The sequence below is a fragment of the Pyxicephalus adspersus genome, chromosome Z (genome assembly GCF_032062135.1).
Source record: "Pyxicephalus adspersus chromosome Z, UCB_Pads_2.0, whole genome shotgun sequence".
Classification (NCBI taxonomy): domain Eukaryota; kingdom Metazoa; phylum Chordata; class Amphibia; order Anura; family Pyxicephalidae; genus Pyxicephalus; species Pyxicephalus adspersus.
The window spans coordinates 68197365-68218139 of NC_092871.1; the positions used below are offsets into that span (position 1 = coordinate 68197365).

Below are 20775 nucleotides of genomic sequence, written 5' to 3' on the forward strand. Positions count from 1 at the left end.
TATCCCTGTTATCTGTGCATGTGGGACAGCACAGCTCCTGAGAGGCATTGGGCTGAAAAGAAATTGGCCTCCAAGATCTGCCCTAAAACCAGGTGATCCAAACATTCTACATGAGCCACTTGTTGATAGAAAGATTATTATATTCCCGCCTCTGCACATGAAACTGGGTCTGATGAAGCAGTTTGTTAAAGCTTTGCCACTGAAAGAGAGCTTTGCCAATGAAGTTTCAAGTACTTCATTTTGGCATTTCCTAGCCTGTCATTTGAAAAAACAAAGGCCGGTGTGTTTGATGAACATCAGGACAATGTCAAAAGTCAAAAAGAATGCTTGGTTATCATTCAAAGCCATTGTCAAGGACTTAGGAAAGGAAATATTTACACAGAAATCACCCAAAAACTCTTGGAGAGCTACAAAATGCTTAGTTGCCTTATGAGCATCTAGGTGCATTTTCTGCATAGCCATCTTTCTAACTACCAAGAAAAACCTGGGTGCAGTCACTGATAAGCAAGGTGAATGATTTCACCAAGATTTGAAGGTCATGGAGGGACGGTATCAGGGTAGATGGGATGTACATATATTGGCTGACTATTGTTGGAGCATCTGGCCGGATTGTCCTAACACTGAACACTCCAGGAAAAGCTATAAGCATAAATTTTTACCTTAACCACTTGACCGATTAATTTTCATTTTTTTTTTGTAAAAAAAAAGGTGACAGATTAAAAATAAGTCCTTTGTATGAACAAAAAAAATTAAAATAAACAGTACATTCAAGTTAATTCATTATTTTTTCACTGTATGTAAAATTTGTATGTTTTTTGACAAAAATGGAGGGTACCCTGTATCGTAAAAATTGGATGTGATAGCAAAAAACTGGGGTCATTTCTGAATTTACCACCCAAAAACTAGTAAAAAACAAGTGTAAGATCTAACTCAGCAAAAAATTTGTTCCCCAGTGTTATACTTTGGACACGGGTTCAAAGGCACTTTGGAAATGGAAAAAAAGAAAAGTCAACAAAATTTTGTGTGCGTTAAAGTATTTACTAATTCAGAAATATCAAAATAAAGGCAAATTAAACACATAAACACTACAACAAATCATGTAACCACCAAAACCTGCAAATGAGGCTGCTATTATGAGAGCACAATTCTAAACAGGGTTAATTATGATTTCAGATCTCTGTAGAGTGAGACAGTTTTGGGGACAGACACACAGCTGTAGCTTGATGCCTCATAAAGGTGATAGCACAGCTGGGCATAGAGATGCAAAAACCTTTATGGTAACCTGTAAAGAAAAAGGCTCTGTCACTATGATAGGTGGAACCTCTGTCCAACAGGAATGTGTACAAGACAGAAGAGGGCAAGCATGCTTCAGTAATAATATCAAGTGCTAAAGTTTTACCAGAATCAAATCAAATGTGTCTGACATGCAGGTGAAGTGGAGGATGCTGAACACTATTGCAGGATGGAGCATCCATCACTAGGTACTTGCACTTCAAATCGGACAGCAGCTTTTATTATTCTTAAAGTGACTTAAGAGTCAAGAGTCTCTTAACCAAACGATAAAAACTAGGGGAATATTTATAAAGCAGTCAATTGTACACCCACAAACCATTCAATGCAGATGAATCTTCTTTGAGCTGACAGCCTGCACAGAGGAGTACTGAACTGTGCTGTAGTGCATGAGAACTATAAGCTGTATACCACTTAGAATTAGTAGACTGTGAGTACATGCCAAAGGTGCTACTCTGGACCTGAAGCTGGTATCAGGCTGCATCTCTGTGTATATCAGCCATTAAGTGTACATATAGTTAAAACATTTGTTTTTAGTTTTGGTAACACATGGGAAATGGTAAAATCCAATCCTTTTTTTTTGCTGTGTCCTGTTTACGTTTACTTTCTGTCGTGGCGGTTCAATGGGAAGTTGAAGACAATCTCTCCAAAATAAAGGGAAATACCTAATTAGACAGATATTCTAAGAGTTTTCAGTTCGTCCTACTCTTATATAAAGCAAAAAACAAAACAAAAAAACCAACAGGACTATATATATATACGTATAGAAAAGAAAAAACAGATTGATGAAATGTAAACCTGTTAAAGCACAGCTGCCCTATCGCTGAAAAGTGACAGTTTAACATGTAATTAGAATAGTGTGTAAGCCGAGAAGTCAGCACAGGAGAAATTGTGCTTTGGTCCCCTAGGATTCCCAAGGTTGTGGTCTATTGTGCAGGATGGTGGTCACAGTTTATTGGGATTCACCCATTTGTATGTTCCTTCATAACGGAAGCCAACATTTTGCATCAACACATCACTTTCTGCAGGGCCCCGGCTGAAAAAAGAACATGGTCAGAGTCAGATAAGAGACAATGTGCAATCAAATATAAATTTACAGTGCTCCAGAGGCGCTCATACAATGTGTAACATACAATATACACCTCTTGATGGAGGCCTTTGAACACATTGGGGTTTTCCACAAATTAATATCTCTGTTGTCTGTAAACCTTGTGACCACACATTCTCTCCCCCTTCTATTATCTAGTACAACATGGTTTTACCCCTAAAGAAATACTGCAAGAAAAAACAGGGCTACCACACCAAGCTCCTTCTAAGAAAATTTTGCTGCCTGGCTGTCCTTCAAAGTTTGAAGGTTTGAGATGTGGAAAAAAGAACAATAATGGTCACGAACGAATAGTAGCCTTAGCTACAATATTGGCCATAAAGGTTTTTAATACAGAACAGTAGTTATTTGCATCAACAACATGTGACTAGCAGAAGACCTTGAAAAGAAGAGGGAGACAAGCCTGTGAAACCACATATCTTGACATACTGGACATAATTACTTGCCCACTATGGAAGGTTTAAACCCTTTGTCAAGTTATTTTTTTGCGGTCTGTGTCCTGCTGGGGAGATATCTCTTCTCTTTCTGTCCTAGAGATTAAACAGGAAATCAGTGGAAATCTCTGCAAAGTACAGCGAATAAATTCCACTGGCACAGGCATCTCCACTGGAGGACTTCTTTTTGCTCTGCTAATAACTCTAAAAGTTTCCCCTTGCTTTATATCTCAGTGCCAATGGTGAGCAGGCCAAGTAAATAGTGAATCTCTAATGCAAAACACAGAACAATACATACCTGAAAAGAGGTGTAATCCTTACCTACAGTATCTAAAAATATAAAATATTATGTTTATACAATCATTTGCCCAATTTATTATAACTGTGGGTTGGATACGGATACTCTTGGTATGTCTACACTAAAACTTGTTAGATTTACTATTGCATTTGTAATTCTCTTTTTTAGTGTTAACTGTATCCTTTACATACATTTGGAACAGAAAGGCTTATTTCTCCTTTCTCATGTGATTTATTTTCCAGTGTGATTGCCTTTCTCACCTCCCATATTTGTAAGGCAAGGGTTTGATCTTCTCTTTTTCCAATTTGTGAAGAATGGGAGTAAAGATTCTCCAGGCTTCCTTTAGCTCATCACTAAAACAAAGATGGGAAACAGTTATGAGTAAAGATTCATCCACCTACCTTTCGGTTACATAGACAAAGACCTACCTGCGCACAAAGTGCATCTGACTCCCACAGAATACATCCAGAATTAGCCTCTCATAAGCATCAGGTAACTTCACATCCTGTAAGAATACCACAAACAAAAATGAATAAATAAAATCACTAAAAGCAGTGCTGTGTCACCACAGAAATTCTCTGGCATGGATATTTGTTTTGGTACTTTAAGAACACATGTATCTGCAGCTCATGACAGAAGTAATTTCAGATATTCTTTGTTGGAATTGTAGAACTTCTTTTATAACATGTTACTGCTAAACAAAGAACTGGAAAAATGCTGGGAAAGCTACACTATCCCTTTTACATTTTTATTTTGTGTCCCTAATGGAAATCTTTCCAAAGTTTCTGGATGATAACCTTCCGAAGGGAAATATTCTGAATAAGTCTTCAAACAGCTAAAAACAGAGGTTCTAATCCTTCTTTCTCTATGAAAAATGTAAAAAAAAAAAAAAAAAAAACACATCTGGAGTTATACTTTAGGTTAGGTAAAAAAAAAAGTATTTCTGGGAACAATCATGTGCTTTTTTTGCTTTATGTGCACAGATATACCGGTATATTATATATTAAGATTATTATTCAGGATTTATATAGTGCCAACATATTACGCAGTGCTGAACAATAAATAGGGGATATTTATATATTATAATAGTATGTCATACTTACCTGTCTTACCTGTAATTTTCCTTTCCTGTAAACTCCTCCTGACAGCATGTACAAATGGGTAATCTCCGCCCCTTGCTCTCCACAGGACCACTTTACCAAAGCAATAAACCTCCCTCTCCTTTACAGGTGTTCTGTAACAAGCTCGTGACAGGATAAGGTAGGGAAACATGCTGTCAGGAGGAGTTTACAGGAAAGGAAAAATACAGGTAAGTATGACAACAATTTTCCATGTTCCTGACACTCCTCCTGACAGCATGTACACATGGGATGTAGCAAGCAATAACATAAAGGGAGGGAAGAAAACAACAAACAATGGCAGGGAAAGAAAGTTACTCTTTAGAAAGAGCCACTTGTCAAGTGGAAGCCCCAAGGTGGCTGAGGCTCCAACCTATAAAGCTAAACAACTGGTTATTTACAAATCACTTCCGTAGATACTTCTGTAAATGAAGTCTATAAGGTTGTCCCTTCTCTAGTTGCATGTCTCTTGACTTCCTGCAACAGAATCAAGTTCTCACGATATAAGCATACCACATGGTTTTAAAAACCCTGGAATGCAAAATCTGTCACAGATACTACTATGTTCCATAAAGAACTGCTAGAGAGGCTGATAGATGCATATACATTTCCGGAAGATAGGTGCAATCTGACTCCTTCCCAAGAGGGTGCATAGTACTAAAACTTTGCTTGTCATGGTCACAGTAAGTCAAGGATTTCTTCTTTCAAATCCACTGATCACCAGAGTCAGCGTTTGCATAATTGTCTTCTTGTAACTCTCCAACTTGGTTTTGGATATTGTCAGCAAAGTTGTTCAAGTAGCGACATAGGCCAAAACTGTCTGAAACATCTCAGACAGGAAGAATGTCTGGTGGGATTCCCCAATTGGGACAGGCCTGTAAGCTTCTGCTAGATCTATTGAAATTATCCAATGAGCCAAACAAATAACTGAGAAGGTCATCTGCAAGATTATCATACAAAACCTTGTAGTGTAAAAAGGATTTAAATCCTTCAGGTCTAGAATTGACCTAAACCCATGAGAGGTCATTTATTATGAAAAGATTGAGTAGAATCCTCTTTCATCCTCTCCTATTGATAGCAGCACCACTGCTTGTCCCATTCCTTGCACATATGAGAGAAGCGCACTGCACGTCTATGAATCTCTTGGAACTGTTGTCTCAATGTACCAGGATCTCAGAGAGCCTGACAAAAACTCTATCAGGTCACCTTGTCACCTGACTGAAATCACCAAGGGTGTCCGCGTGCTTTTCCAAATGTCGGAAACTGGACAAACTTGTTTCTATCTTTAACATCTAGATAGATACATCCTCAAAAGACTCCTCTTGACTATCTGACTGCAGAACCTAGGGTTTTTCGGTTCAATTTACTAAGGGTTAACAAATTTCTTTACAGGAAATTTCTTGCCTTCTGCATGGGTATGTAAAAGAGCTACTGATGCCTATGCCACACCCTGGAAACCTGCCCCCCTGTGATCCTCAGTATACCTTTTTCCAAATAGTATCTGGCCAGCATACAGGACCTGTTTATCTGCCCCCAACAACGTGACACCAATCCTAATACTAATGCTGGGCAACAACCAGACCTGTTGTGGTGTAGATTTGCTTCAAGTCTCCATCTAGTCAGTGACTCCGAGGATCCTTAATGGAAAATAATTGGAATTCTAATATGTAGGATAACTTTTTACTAGCCTTGATTCACATTCTTAATCTCAGCCTGCTTCTTTAAAGAATACAGCACGCACACGCTTAGATGGTAATGCTCTTGCGCCACATGCCAAACATGATTTAATTTCTGGGTGCTCCACTGATTTGCTTCTGGAATGAGAGTGACCTCTTTCTATTAGTATTTTCACAGGGTGAACTTTCTTTTTCACCTCATGCTCTTCTAGAGGATCGACGAATAGGACTGGGAGAAGCCAGGTGTCTTGCCTTTCTGAGATGCTTTTTTTCAGAGCTTTTATCCCTTTGTTGAACAGATAGTACTTGAGAGGCAGGCAGGGAAATATCTTGCACAGACATAATACATGGCTTGGTTGTGCTTCCTTCATTTGCTTCTTTATAGCAAGATGCAGATATACGTTTCAAGGGCAAGGTGCCACACACCCAGCATACTTCAATGGCAGAGAGATATGCAGACTGACCTAAATGGGCAGGAGATTTCTCTCTGCTTGATGGCCTAAATCCATCTTTCTAAATTTTTTTAAAATGGGAAAAGCCCCTGAAACAACTTGTGAGTCTTAAGGAACCACTGTCACAATCCACACATGAGTGTGGAGTCTAGTGCAGTCTCTTTGGAAGGTTGGATCTGATTCCACACAAAACGAACATTAATCTTTCGACTTAGCAATAGCAGGGAGATTAAAAAGGAATGAACCTTACTCACAGGATTAGTGCACACCTGGTTTGAGATTTACATTGTACAGCCTCTTCCATCCTCTGTCTGCTGATATGACCTGCATGTGTTAACATCTGAGGGAAGGATTCTGTTGTCAATCTGGATGTTCTAATTTGAACCAATGTGAGGACTATTTGTGATTTTGTTTCTGAGGAAGCGGACGTTCGTTCCGCAAAACGCGCCAAACTTGTTTACGCCTGAGATCCAACCTAGATCTATACCTGTAATGATGTTATTAATCGTTGTTTTATGATTGTTTTTTTAAATAATGTTTCCTAATAAATGAAATTTATATATAATTATGTGGTATCTGATCTAATAAATATTAATACAATGCCTTTAAAGTCCCAAGGTGATTTCCTCAAACAAATTTTGTGGTAGTGTGTAAATTTTGCACCAGCTGGCCAACGAAGATCCAGGGTTTCATCCAGGATGATAGGTACATTTGCCCTAAATACAGGTTATATGCAGAGTATTTTTCTGTGTAATCGGACAGTTTTCCTTTTGACCTGAAGGGGTTGCTAAAGTACCAGGCTAAATGACAATGAGCTTCTTGGCCAGATGTGGGAGCTAAAGAGGCTTGGGGATGATCAAATGTAATTGTCTCAGCTGAAACCCATCTTGTAAATTAGGCTGTGGATAAAAACTCCCAGCCTGCTCTTTCCTGCGTCTCTGTTCTTGGCTGGTGACCTGGGTGGAGGGCCAAGGTGAACTGTGAGTAAGGACACAAATTAATTTTGGAAAAGCTGTATGGTTAGGACCTTAAGAGTCCTGTGCAGCACTAGGTTGGGCAGGATTGTTAGTAAAGGGATCTAACAGTTAGTTAGAGGCCAAGTGGCCAGGCTTTATTTTGCTGTTTGTTTATTTTGCCTGCTTTTTTTGTTTGAAAATAGTATTAGTGAATAAAACCCTTGATGCACTTTTAACCTGCTGGCCCTGTTTCCTGTTTGAAACACCCCCTGTTGCTACGGGTGATCTCACAATATATATATATATATATATCATGGAAAATACTGAGGTTAGTAATAATTCATTGCTGCTACAATTGCCAACACCCTATGTGTCCTTTTTTATAAAAATATATATATATGAGACCCACCAAATAAAAGCACTTTGTTAGGTGACCACCCTGTGGATACCTTGTATCTGTTCCCATAGGTCAGGTCCAGCTCAGATTCCTCTGGATTAAAGAACATCCCTGGCTTCTTGGTCATCATCTTGGTGTAAACAGCTTCATCAGGCTGCACTCGAATTACCAGCTCATTCCTCTTACACTGTCCTTGGAAAATGTCCCCTGGAACATCCCGAAACTGCAGCCTCACCTCTGCCTTCCTCTCATTCAGGGCCTTCCCGCAGCGCATAATGAACGGGACACCTGGAGTATAACAATCAATTGTCATAAATGTGTTCCAAATCCTAATGAAGCGTGTGATATTTGAATTTAAGAGCAAACATGCCTCAGGTCAACTAACCTGCTGTAAAAGTATAATTTTGCACAGAGACTTTATAAGATAAGATCTCAATAAGATGAAGGTCTCAAGTAGTGACACTAAAAGACATATGGAACAGAATAATCTCTTACCATCCCATCGTTCGTTCTGTACATATAAAATAGCTGTGGCAAAAGTTGGGGTGTGAGATCCTTTAGGTACTGTGGGGTCATCTAGATAGCCCATTTGGGCTTCTCCTTTTCCTACTGAATCCCCAACGTATTGTCCCAAAACAATATTGTCAAGGGTCAACTCAGGAACACACTTTAAGACTTTGACCTGCAAAAGAAAAATGTTCACTGTTCAGCTAAACCCTGGGCACAAAACTTTAAGTCAAATACTTTCTACAACAGCTTCAGAGTATATATAGGTAAATTTACTTTATATACACTAAATGCTTTTGCAAAACCAGTTACTTCCTTGTAAAACAAAAAGTGAAATAATGGGGGGCGTGGCCTGATGGTGGCAGAGTAGGACGCTGCTTTCCTAAGCTCCATGTCCCGCCTGGAGATTCCCACTTGTGTCAGCGCTACAGCGCCTCTTACACGGCTCTAATGGGTCCTAAACCGAAGGGGGTACAGAAGGGATGACCCGGAGGGGGCGATCCCTCCACCGAAGAAATCACTGGCTTCTTCCCTGCGGGAGGCCGCGGGCACCGCGACAAGGCCCCAAAGCCGGCGGCTCGATTTTTACCGGCATCCGATGGGCAGGCACCGTCAGTGCGTTGCACTCAACTAAAGACCGGACTGCAGCAGGACTCATCAGTTCCAGGTCCAGAGGCCTCCACAACTTCTCCACAAGAGGTACACCCCGACTCTCCCATTCTTAGCCCCTGCATGATGCCCTCTTTAGAAGCTTCTTTAAACCATAGCCCAGCTAACAGAGATGTCGAAGAGGAGTGGGACTGGAAGGCCCACTTACGTGCCTTACCCACCAAGCAAGATCTGGAACACAGTATAGGGCGCTTAGAAGCGAGCTGCAAGGCAGAGTCTGTTCAACAAGTTACTAGTGCCACCACAGCTCTACAAACCCAATGTGCTGATCTTTCTTCACAAGTAACATCCCACGCGGCTATTTTGGAACGCCATGAGGCACAAATTAATATGTTGTATCTGTTGCATGATGACGCTGAAAACCGCAACAGGCGGAATAACATTCGTATACGGGGTCTACCTGAAACCATACCGAATTCAGAATTGCCCGCAGCTGCCTACTCTATATTTGCTAAGCTCCTAGCGGTCTCATCTGATGTTGATATAGAGATAGATCGGATACATAGGACTCTGGGCCCGCGCAGCACAAATCCGCAACGCCCTAGAGATGTTATCTGTCGGATTCATTTCTACAGAACCAGGGAAGACATTATGAAAAAAGCCAGAGAATCCACAAATATTGAATACGCTGGGGCTCAGATACAACTGCTACCTGACCGACATACATTGGATCTTCGCAGGGCTCTTAAACGGCTTTTGACAGTTCTTCGTGAACGGAACATCCCATACAGATGGGGATTTCCCTTCCACCTCATCATCAGATCTGGAGGTAGAACCCTCGTTCTTCGTGAGCCATCTGACCTGCCTCACATTGTACGGGATTTGCATCTTCCCGACATCATATTACCTGATTGTCCCACGGCGACTTCGCTCCTCAACAACAAACCAGCGCCATCACAAGCTCCTCCACGACCTCCACCTGATAGTTCTCCAAGCACCTCGGTAGGTCATCTCTCTTCTTCTCCTCCTTCCACAACCTAGCCAATTGAATCGGCATCGCCAAAAATTCTTATTGGATCACAGGATACCTTCACCATTGTTCCTGGAATTTCTACCTTTCATCCTTACCCCTTTGTGTTTCTTAGGCTACTAAACACCACTGGACTACCTCTGTCCTCAAACTGTTCTATCACCTGCCGTGCCTGGTCGAGAGCACAGTTTGTTTTTGAATGGAGTTTCATGTTCCTGTGCTGCCAAGCATCATCGGACTACATCTGACCCTGTGCAAGCCGTTTTTCCTTCACAGTGGGACTTTCCATGTATTGGTAGCTATGTTGAGCGTTATTTATCTAATGTTATTGCTGCAGATTCTGCTGTTAGTTGGATTGCTATTCTTGAATGCCCTCTAGATCCTGTGTTTAATTCTGTCTAGGGCCCGCTGGGCGGTATGCAGGCTATTTTGCTCCCGCCCCCCCCAGTTGGCCCTTTTATGGAACCTGGGATGTTGTATCCCTGTTTCCTCGGACTATTTTGGCAGGAATATAGTGAATTGCTTATTCTATGTTGATGTCTTTTGATATATGCTCCACACCTTAGTCATCCTGATTATGGGACTGTTTAGTATTCTGGGCGAATGCCAAGGGACCGCTTATTCTTTGTTGTTCTTAGTTTTGTGGGTTCCCCCAGGTGGGACCAGATGGTATGTTTGCCTGTTTGCCTCCCCCCGCTGCACATAGACACTTCCCCCACATAGGCCCACTGCCTTACCAGGCGGTGATTTGGGATCTTTGGGATCCCGCTCTAGTTTTTCACCCCACGGTTGAGGTTTAGCCCGTCTCACCCGTCTGGTGCCCCTCCCCTGGCCCGCTTCCCTTGATGCCCTTAATAAAAGAAACATCACAAGTTCTGAAAATCCGCACCCTCAATGTTAAGGGATTGAAAAACCCGAACAAGCACTCTCAAGTACTATATGCCCAACATAAAGCGAGAGTGAACATTTTACTTTTGCAGGAGACACATTTTCAATCCACTAGAATCCCCTCTCTCCGCAATCGTTATTACACTGTTTGGCACCACAGCTCTAATCCTGAGTCTAGAACTAAGGGGGTCTCTATAGCTTTCCACAAGACGTTGCCTGTCCAGATACTTGACTCCCGCTCTGATCCACAGGGCAGATTTCTGATCCTTAAAATTTCTCTCTGGGATAAGAAATTTACATTGGCCTCCTTTTATGCCCCTAATCATCAACCCACTGTGGCTCTTACACAGTACTTGGCGACTCTGAAGGGGTTTGCCGAGGGATCTATCATAGTGGGAGGCGACCTGAACTGTGTTCTGGATCCCCGGATTGACACCTCCGCAGGGAAATCCCAGATATCCTATTCCAAATTGAACTCCCTTCGTTCTAGACTACACGATCTTAGACTAGTAGATATGTGGCGCACTCTGCATCCCACCACTAAAGATTATACCTTTAATTCCAACCCACACAATATGTACTCCCGTATAGATTATATTCTTGCGAGCCACTCTGTACTTGATTGGAACCCTGTTACTTCTATAGAATCTTGTCCCTGGTCCGATCATTCCTCAGTATCCCTCTCACTCCAGATTCCTCTAATGGGCCCTAGAGAATGGACATGGAGGTGTAATGATTCCCTGTTTAAGGACTCTATTTGTGCGAAGGCGGTTTTAGAAGCAATCACCAATTTTTTAGGGGACTATGTTTCGGACCCCACTCCCCTACCTTTACAATGGGAGGCTATGAAGGCGGTGGTTCGAGGGGTCCTAATTCAACAAGGAACCCGGCTTAAAAGGATCAGATTGCAGGACATTACTCTTACTAGCGACAAAATACGCTCCTTGGAACGCCTACATAAACAAAACATGGCCCCAGCTGTATTTTTAGAACTGACTGCTGCTAGGACCCACCTTTTGAAGCTGTACGACCTAGCATACCAACGCCATCGGGATCGCTTCCGTAAATTAATTTATCAGTATGGGGCTAAATGTGGCCGATTGTTAGCTTGGCCGATTGTTAGCACTTCTGCTACCTATATTCCGTCTATCCAGACTGCTAATGGCAGCTTGACATCCATTCCTAAGGAGATCTTGCAAACTTTTCATAACTACTATGCCGATCTCTATCAAATCCGTCCTGCCCATGTAAGTCCACCCTTCCTACAAGATTATATAACCAAAACAGCCCTTCCGACGTTAGATTCTGAGGTGATATCGCAATTGGAGACCCCGTTTTCTGAGGAGGAGGTCTCTGTCGCTTTACGTGCTACACCGACAGGGAAAAGCCCTGGCCCTGATAGCTTCACTCTGCGGTTTTTTAAACTCCACGCCCTTAATCTTGTTCCTTTTATGACCAAGGTGTTTTCTTCCATCTCCGTCGACGCGCCGTTTACTCCACAGAGCTTGGAAGCTCATATTACGGTCCTTCCTATGCCTGGCAAAGACCATACAGGTTGCTCTAATTATAGACCCATATCGTTGATTAATGTTGATGCAAAAATTTTTTCTAAATTGATTGCCAATAGGTTATCTCCTTATATGCCCTCATTGATTCATCTGGATCAAACTGGGTTCATTTATGGAAGGGAAGCTAGGGACAATACTATTAAGACTATCCTGCTGACCCAACTTGCTAAGTCTTTAGGTACTCCTATGTGCCTACTGTCCATGGACGCTGAAAAGGCCTTTGATAGGGTTTGTTGGGAGTTTATGTACTCAGCACTACGTCAAGTAGGCCTGGGCCCCAATATGGTCTCTAGAATTTCTGCATTGTATTCCTCACCCAGGGCCCCGGTGTGGGTTAACGGCACCCTTTCTGATTCTTTCCAAATCAAGAACGGTACGAGACAGGGGTGTCCTCTTTCCCCATTGCTTTATGCCCTAGTTATGGAACACCTGGCTGTAGCCCTGCGTCGCAATCCAGATGTTAAAGGGATTAAGGTAGGCGATACTATACCCATTATAAACTCTCCTTAAATGCAGATGATCTTTTGCTATATATAACATCCCCTCACGTCACGATACCTTCAGTACTGAAGGAATTTGAATCACTCAGCAATTTCAAGGTAAACTACTCCAAATCCGAACTTCTAAATGTTACCTTAAACTCGGCTGAAATCTCCACTATCCAGAATAATATGTCCTTTCGGATTTGTCCTACTGCCATTAAGTATCTGGGTATAATGATACCATCGGACCCTTCTGCCTTGTTCTCACTTAAATATTCCCATGTATATAGTAAAATTCAATCCGACCTTCAGAAATATGACTCCCTGCCTCTTTCCTGGTTCGCTCGCATAAATACTCTAAAAATGGATAGTGTCCCCAGATTGTTATATATATTCCAAACACTCCCCATATTTTTACCAACTGCGTATCTGCGTAAAATACATAGGTTGTTTCTACAATTCCTATGGCATAAGAAGCGCCCCAGATTGGCATTCGGCATATTGGTTAAACCCAAATGTAGAGGAGGAGTGGGGGCCCCTGATATTGTTTCCTACTTAGTGCGTCTGACAGACTGGTTTCACAGTCGGGAGTCGAAAGAATGGGTGCTGCTGGAAGAACTTTTGTCCCCAGCGAGTCTCCGATCTCTGCCATGGGTGAACCGGTCTTTATTACGGCAGACCTCCCCCATACCTCCACTTACCATGGATTTATTACGTATTTGGGACACTCTCCTTAAATCGGGCAAATTGTCTACGAGACCCGGGCCCAAGACACCAGTGTTCGATAACCAAGCATTTCCGCTGGCATTGAGGGCTACCAAATTTTTATCCTGGTCCGCCTCTGAACACCGTCACCTAAAGGATATAGTTTATAATGGGCGGGTCCCCCCTTTATCCTCCCTAGACCTTTCACACAGAAGTAAGCTGCTATCCTGGTTGTCGTATAACCAATTAACGTCTTTTGTAGCTTCTTTTACTGACTCATCCTTACTACACAGAAATTTGATGGAATTCGAGCAGTTAGCTCACCTGATCGCCCTCCCCATACTGTTTCAAGGATATATGAGATACTCACACAAAATCCTGAGTCTATAGCCCCTTTATACACCAGATATTGGGAAAGGGATTCGGCTGGTCTCATAACTGGAGACGACTGGGAAACATCATTTACCCTCACACACAAGCTGGCACTGACTTGTAAAGCCCAGGAGGTTAATTATAAAATCTTGTCTAGGTGGTATTGTTGTCCTGTGGATTTGCATAGAATCTTTCCCACAGACTCGGATCGCTGTTGGCGATGCCTGTCGCATAAGGGGACAATTCTTCATATTTGGTGGGAATGCTCAAAGATACATTGTTTCTGGGATGTGATTATTCAGATATTCAAAGACTGCTCCGGCTCTACAGTACCCAATACTCCTAACGTGGCTCTTTTATCTATGATCCCGGGCTCGCTTAAAAGTAATAAAAGAGGTGCCCTACGGCACTTTCTTACCGCAGCTAGAGTTCTTATCCCGAGATTGTGGAGGCAGCCTGTTGCTCCTTCTATAGCTGATTGGGTATTCGAACTTGAAAAAATCATATGGAAATGCTAGTGGCGGAAGATGATGATAGAATGGAACAATTTAAAATAGCTTGGTCCACGTGGGATTGGTTTAAAGAATCTCCCCGACTCCAAATGTACTTATCTTAATGTTCTCGTATATTTGTTAGGGCGCTATCTTTGTACTAAGGGTTTTTCCATACTTTCTCCAACCTTGTGTGGTGTACATTCTCTTTTCCCCTTCCCTTCCCAATCCCCCTCCTTGGGCTGTATTGTTTTTTTTTTCTTTTATTATTGTTTTTTTGTTAAAAGATGTTTACACATGTATATAGCGATATAGGCGGCTTAAGATTGTGAGAATGTTATTTATGTTCCATGCTTCTAGGAGTATCTCTGTTAATTTCTGTATACTTGTGTTGATTTGTTTTATTCTGGTTTATGAAGGTTTTGACAGACTATTGCTACGTTTATCAGAGTACATGCCGTATCTAAGATGTGTATTTTATGCTCATGCGAAGCCAGTGCCGTTACGGGTTAATAAGATTTCGGTGTTTCATGTTTTAATGTTTGTTATGTATATTTGTCTATTTCTCTTTGAAAACTCAATAAAGCTGATTGACACAAAAAAGTGAAATAATTGTGTTAAACATAAAGAAAAAGGTGGTGTTGTAGGAGGTAACAAGCATACCCACCCACTACAGGATGCCTGTAGGTAGCTACAGGATGGAGGCTGACACAAGACCAGTCACCCTATATAAAGAGAGAGGGAGCAGCAATAGCTAATCTTTCTTTGATAAAGGGAACATATGTACAGAGAAAAGATTCACTATGGATTGCTGTACATATCTGTAAGAATTACACAAAGCACACCAAGATTCAATAAAGAATACCCATTGCCCTTATATTCACACTGTATTTATGTATCTTACGTATTTGCATTGGTGTATTTTCTGGCCATGCCTTACTGCACATAACACTAGTCTAGTCTTCAGTTTTTCAGTATCAGAGCCACAGTACATTCTGAATCATCTTACAGAGAGTATGCACAACTATGATGGTGACTACAGAAGGACAACATACACAAGTCAACTTAGGGTGGAGGTGGAAAGGCCAAAAGACAACATTAATGCCCTGTACCTGTATGCAGTACACAACTGCAAAAACTGTCCTAGGGAAGCAGAAATAAGAATTGCACTGGCAGCAATCTCAATTTTTTTATTATACACAGGATTGTGTGGATGTGCCACCCAAAGCCTCTGGTGATGAGGTAAATATCAAGCCTATGGGTTTAAATGGAGCCCAAATGAAGGCCCAACCAAGTGTGTAGACAAGACCTTACAATTCTGAGACCAGATGTAGTCTGGTATAGGCTAAAAACAAAGATGTACTTACAAAAAGGACAAACAAGAAAAAAAATAAGCTTCTCTAAGTAATACATTTTGAAGACTGTTCATATGTTTGGATGTTGGTGGATATCCTAATAGTATATATGGAGGCGTGTACAACATGATTGTTTGAATGCAAAAAAAATCAAGTGGAGACTAGAATACGAAACTTTATGGAGGGTTTCAGAAACAGAAATAGGAAATTTTATAGGGGCGCTGGAGAGACATGCACCATCAGACTACCCATTTTGCCAAATGGGTAGTTTCTAACCAGAATCTTTAGGGATTGGAAATGGGGGATTGAGGCATTCAAAAGTCAAAAAAGACCAGGCCTGGGGGGGGGGGGGGGGCACAGTGGCTTTTTTGCCTTGGGATCTCCTCCTAGCATTATCATGGATAATAGAAAACAGGTTTTTAAAGTCTGTCTAGTAAGGTGTTTTTTTTTGAGTAGAGATCAGAAAAGAATTAGTGAGTCCAATTTGGAAGGTGACTGTACAAAGATAGATTTAAAGAAAGACAACTTAGAAACTGACAAAATGGGACCCTGGTGCTTGTGATAAAAAGGTACGATTTATTATAAAGTACACATCTGGTATATTACCTTCTCATCACGCACATCATCAGAATTGGTAGACACTGGTTTCTCCATTGCTACCAAGCACATCATTTGTAGCAAATGATTCTGCATCACATCTCTAGAGAACAGGGAAACAAAGGATGAATAAAAAGCCAGGTAGTGTCCAACATATGTCACAGGTACATTAGTAATATTACCTGATAATTCCAAATTCATCAAAGTATCCTCCACGGCCCTGAGTGCCAAATGGTTCCTTAAATGTCAAAACTACTGAAGCAATGTGATCTCGGTTCCACAGTGGCCCAAATATCCGATTGGCAAATCTAAATTCATCATGCAATGGTCAGTAAAACAATAAAGGCAGGCATTAGGCAAGTAGGAAGATTGTGTATTTATCTAACCTGAGTACCATAAGGTTCTGTACCATCTCCTTGCCCAAATAATGGTCAATTCGGTAGATCTGGTTTTCCTGGTACAAAGCAGAAATGTGCTCAGATAATTTGTTTGAACTTTCTAAATCCTTCCCAAAGGGTTTCTCCACAATCACCCGATTCCAACCACTACATAATAAAAAAAAATTCAAAACACATATAGAACACAAGATATTCTACAAAAAAAAAAAAAATAGATGTAAAGGTGAAATGAAAGTTGACATGCAAAACAAAAACACAATCTGTAGAAATATTTGAACATGACAAGTAACAAGGATAGTGTATACTATATATACTTTTTCATTTTTAACATTTAGTTCTGCTTTAAGTTGTAGCAGATTTTAATAAGATTATTCTTGCTTGCTTTCCATGCTACTCTGACCATGGATTGGGTAATCTAAGCAAGTTTAGTTTAGAAACCTGTGACAAGAGAGATTTTTTGTCAGCCAGAAAATAACTGCATATCTGACCACCTTTTGTTTTGTAGAGACAGCTTAAGGCAGAAAAAGCAAATGCATGGGATAGTTTAGGAGTAATTTTACAGGAATTTATAAAAATGTGACCTATGTAAATAAACACACTAAAGACCAGGAAAGTCATTGCTTACACAGTGCTCATGCAGGTTAACTTGATGTTCCGAGTGACATCATGATACACGCTAGGTGGCACTGCCAGATAGAATAAACGGTTAGCTTTACTCCCATTAGGCAGTGACTGCAAATGCTGGTTAAGTGCTTTAAAGGAAGCATCATCTGAGTATTGTCCAGATACATAGGAATTTCTCTTAAAGAATGAGTCTAACTTCTCTGCATCATTTGTTGTGGCCTGTGAAACAAAGAAAACAAAAAAAACAAACCCCAAAATTACACAAAAAATATCACAATTACACCAAATGACAATGCTGTAGGTTTTAGCATTAACATTAGCCTTATTAAGAACTGTGTATCATGACATGATATCCACTCAATTACAAAGACACATACAGAAAATTTTGTTCATATAAATATGGAAGTTTCCATTACAGACCAGTTGTCTGACTGTTGTGATTTTTGAGAGACTTTAGCATTTTCAAAGTCACGAATGCAGAACAAGTATGCAAATCATATGTTAAAACTTCACTGGTTTAGAAAGGACCAAAGCCTGTGAAAGTAAGGCAAAAATTCTTAACTGGAAGAGGCTGGCACAGTATGTGCACAGTATGAATTAGCCCTGGTGTGATTTTCCTAATCATTAAAGTCAAGTACCATCAGTGTTTTAGGCTTCCGAAGACTTTTGGGCAGCACAACAGAAAAGCAGAAACACAGAAAAATTAAAGCATTTGTGGAGTTGTACGTTCTAAAGCTGTAACGTTGGCTCATACAACTGCTATATCAGGCCTTAGTAAATTCAAGGTAGTACTAAATGGTATATGGTAAAGCACCATACAAAACCGCATATACTTTATGGGTATATCTTACATGTATTGCACCTCCCCTCTCTGACATATGCCTCTGAAATTTTACAGGAGTGCAATGCAACTTGTGTACTTTCACACCTTAGTGTGACCACTGTCAGTGGCTGACAGTCAAAGAAACATTACTTGGACTACAAGGGGTGTCATAATTATGTCTGATCATAAACCACTGAATAAAAAATTGCAATTTTCTACAATGGTTGCAGTATTCTTAGCCTAATCATATATAGATGATTATCAAATATCACACAGTGGGGCATTTTTTGTTTTCGTACATGAATGGCTCCAGCAGACATCCCAGATTAACTGAAATCTTTCCCTACTACTATTTCCCCCTGCATAAAGGGATAGCACAAGACGTGCCCCATCACCTCTGCAGCTCAAACTTGGTGCACATGCAGTCTTCATTTGAGGTATACCTTGATACCCTGGATACCCTTTACTTTATGCATTTGATCTATTTTGCAGTGTAATTATATGTACTGTAAGTAGAATTTTGGGTGCTCATTTTTTATATGGCTACCCAGTGTCTATACACATGGAATAAAATAGTTCACCTTGAAGTAAGATTCACTCTGTTTTCTGATGTCTTGTACGCTGAGTTTTGACCGCGCAAAACCGACAATATACGTATCCTCTGGAAGCAGTCCATCACTATACAGCCACCTGTAACATAGGAACACAAAGTAAAATATCGTATCTATCCATAATAGCATAATACTTGGTCCCTTGGTTAAAAGGACCTTACATGGCAGCATTACAATGAGGCTACAAAGCAAAAATAATATACAGGTAGTCCCTGAGTTAAGGACATTCGACATATGGACGACTCCTAGATACCAACAGGGCTTCTCTGCTCGCCAGTGTGCAGGACGGAGGCTTGATGGGGGGGATCACATGACTTGCATAAGATATCTTTTGCTAAACACAGCTGAGGTTGCAGGTGATCTTAATAGCGGAGCTGTTCTGCAACCTCTTGTAACTCTTTAATGACCAAGAGAGCTTGCTCTAGAAGTTAATGAGTGTCTAGGCTTCATAAGATTTCTTTTGTTTGTTTGTTTGTGATTAACTCACAGTGAGGAGTAACTGACACCACATCCGACATCTGGATGACTTTTAGATACGAACGGGGCTACCTTGCTCGCTTGTGTGCAGGACAGAGACTTGATGGAGGGAAGGGGCAGTTTGCATGACTTGCAGAAGAAGTCTTTTGCTGTTCTGCAAGCTCTTGTAACTTTTTAAAGACCAAGACATACTCTGCAGTTGTTTCTTTTTGCATATCAAATCACAGCTTGCTCCAGAAGTTAATGAATGTCTAGACTCCATAAAGTTTTTTTTTGTTTTGCTTTGTTTTTGATTAACTCACAGTGAGGATTTTATACAGTAACTGACACCACACTGCCTAATATTATGTTGAGACAAACATCTGTCCTAACTGCATTTATTAAAATAATGTACCTGTTCCAACTTACATACAAATTCAACCTAGGAACAAACCTACAGTCCCTATCTCGTATGTAACCCGGGGAATACCTGTATACAGTATTTATACTTTATATGCCAACATATTACGCAGTGCTTTACAAAGTCCATAGTCATATTACTAACTGTCCCTCAAACAATCTTACAATCTAATGTCCCTACCTCAGTAATATGTCTTAAATACAGTCTAAGGTCAATTTTGAGAGGAAGCCAAATAACTCAATTGCATGTTTACATACCTTCATTATAGTGAAACACTGGGCAAACTGGTAAATGGACAGCTAAAATATTTATCTGAAAACAGTTCAAATGCTAAAGGATTTCTAACTCTGTTCAGCCAATTTTGTGATTTATACACCTTAGCCATAATGCACATGCAGGTGACACAGTCTTCAATGTCACATCAAGCCTGTTTTTTTAACAATGGCTGACCATTATCACCTTTTTCCAAAGGCAGGGAAGTGAGCCAGAATGTTGTAAATTTGAACTAGTTGTAGAGTATAATTCCTGGCTATGGCAAAATATAGCAAATATGTGTTAATCATAATGTCTATATGACACAATACAGCTCTAAGCAGCTCACTCCTTGATATCCTCAGTCTAGTCTGGTAAGCTTAAACATTTACTTACCATAAGGTTGGATAGATCTTCTTCTTGGCTAAGTCACCCTGTGAAACAAAGAAAAATGGCATATTATTTGTACTTTAATGGAAAATGTCAAAAAAACATACAAGCTTTATGAATAAAATTTAGCTGGCTAAAACTCTCTGTATTATAAACAATTTTTGAATAAAATAATGATTTCACCTTTTTTTAATCTTTTGCTAGGTGACAAATTATGTGTACATTACCAAGGTGGATTTCCTGATAGTAACAACAGTGGAACATGCTTGCATTGTTGCTATTTATAAACGCTAATAAAAAGTAGAAGTTACGCGGTGACAATGCAGGACAGCAACTTGAACACAGGACAGAGTGTTGCCACTATGACTCCCTGAACAAAAAACTAAGGCAGGCATGCCACTTAACTTAAAAAGCTTCAGTTTTACATTGATTGAAAATTACTTCTGAAATGACAACATGCAAAAAGATAT

The 20775-nt window shown here is 40.5% G+C and overlaps 1 protein-coding gene across 2 annotated transcripts in view; it reads right to left on the reverse strand.

The window, feature by feature from the left end:
* Positions 1–1017: 1017 nt before the first annotated feature.
* G6PD (glucose-6-phosphate dehydrogenase) overlaps positions 1018–20775 on the reverse strand; it is a 40893-nt gene continuing 21135 nt past the window's right edge. For both annotated transcript variants that reach the window (XM_072431603.1, XM_072431604.1), the window contains exons 3-13: positions 20312–20349; positions 18757–18865; positions 17354–17571; positions 16717–16875; positions 16513–16638; positions 16340–16433; positions 8222–8408; positions 7779–8014; positions 3556–3632; positions 3388–3480; positions 1018–2326 (exon numbers count right to left, since the gene is read on the reverse strand). In XM_072431603.1, coding sequence (XP_072287704.1) covers positions 2236–2326; positions 3388–3480; positions 3556–3632; positions 7779–8014; positions 8222–8408; positions 16340–16433; positions 16513–16638; positions 16717–16875; positions 17354–17571; positions 18757–18865; positions 20312–20349 — 1428 coding nt within the window. In that variant the 3' untranslated portion in view covers positions 1018–2235. The remainder of the gene's footprint in view (positions 2327–3387; positions 3481–3555; positions 3633–7778; positions 8015–8221; positions 8409–16339; positions 16434–16512; positions 16639–16716; positions 16876–17353; positions 17572–18756; positions 18866–20311; positions 20350–20775) is intronic.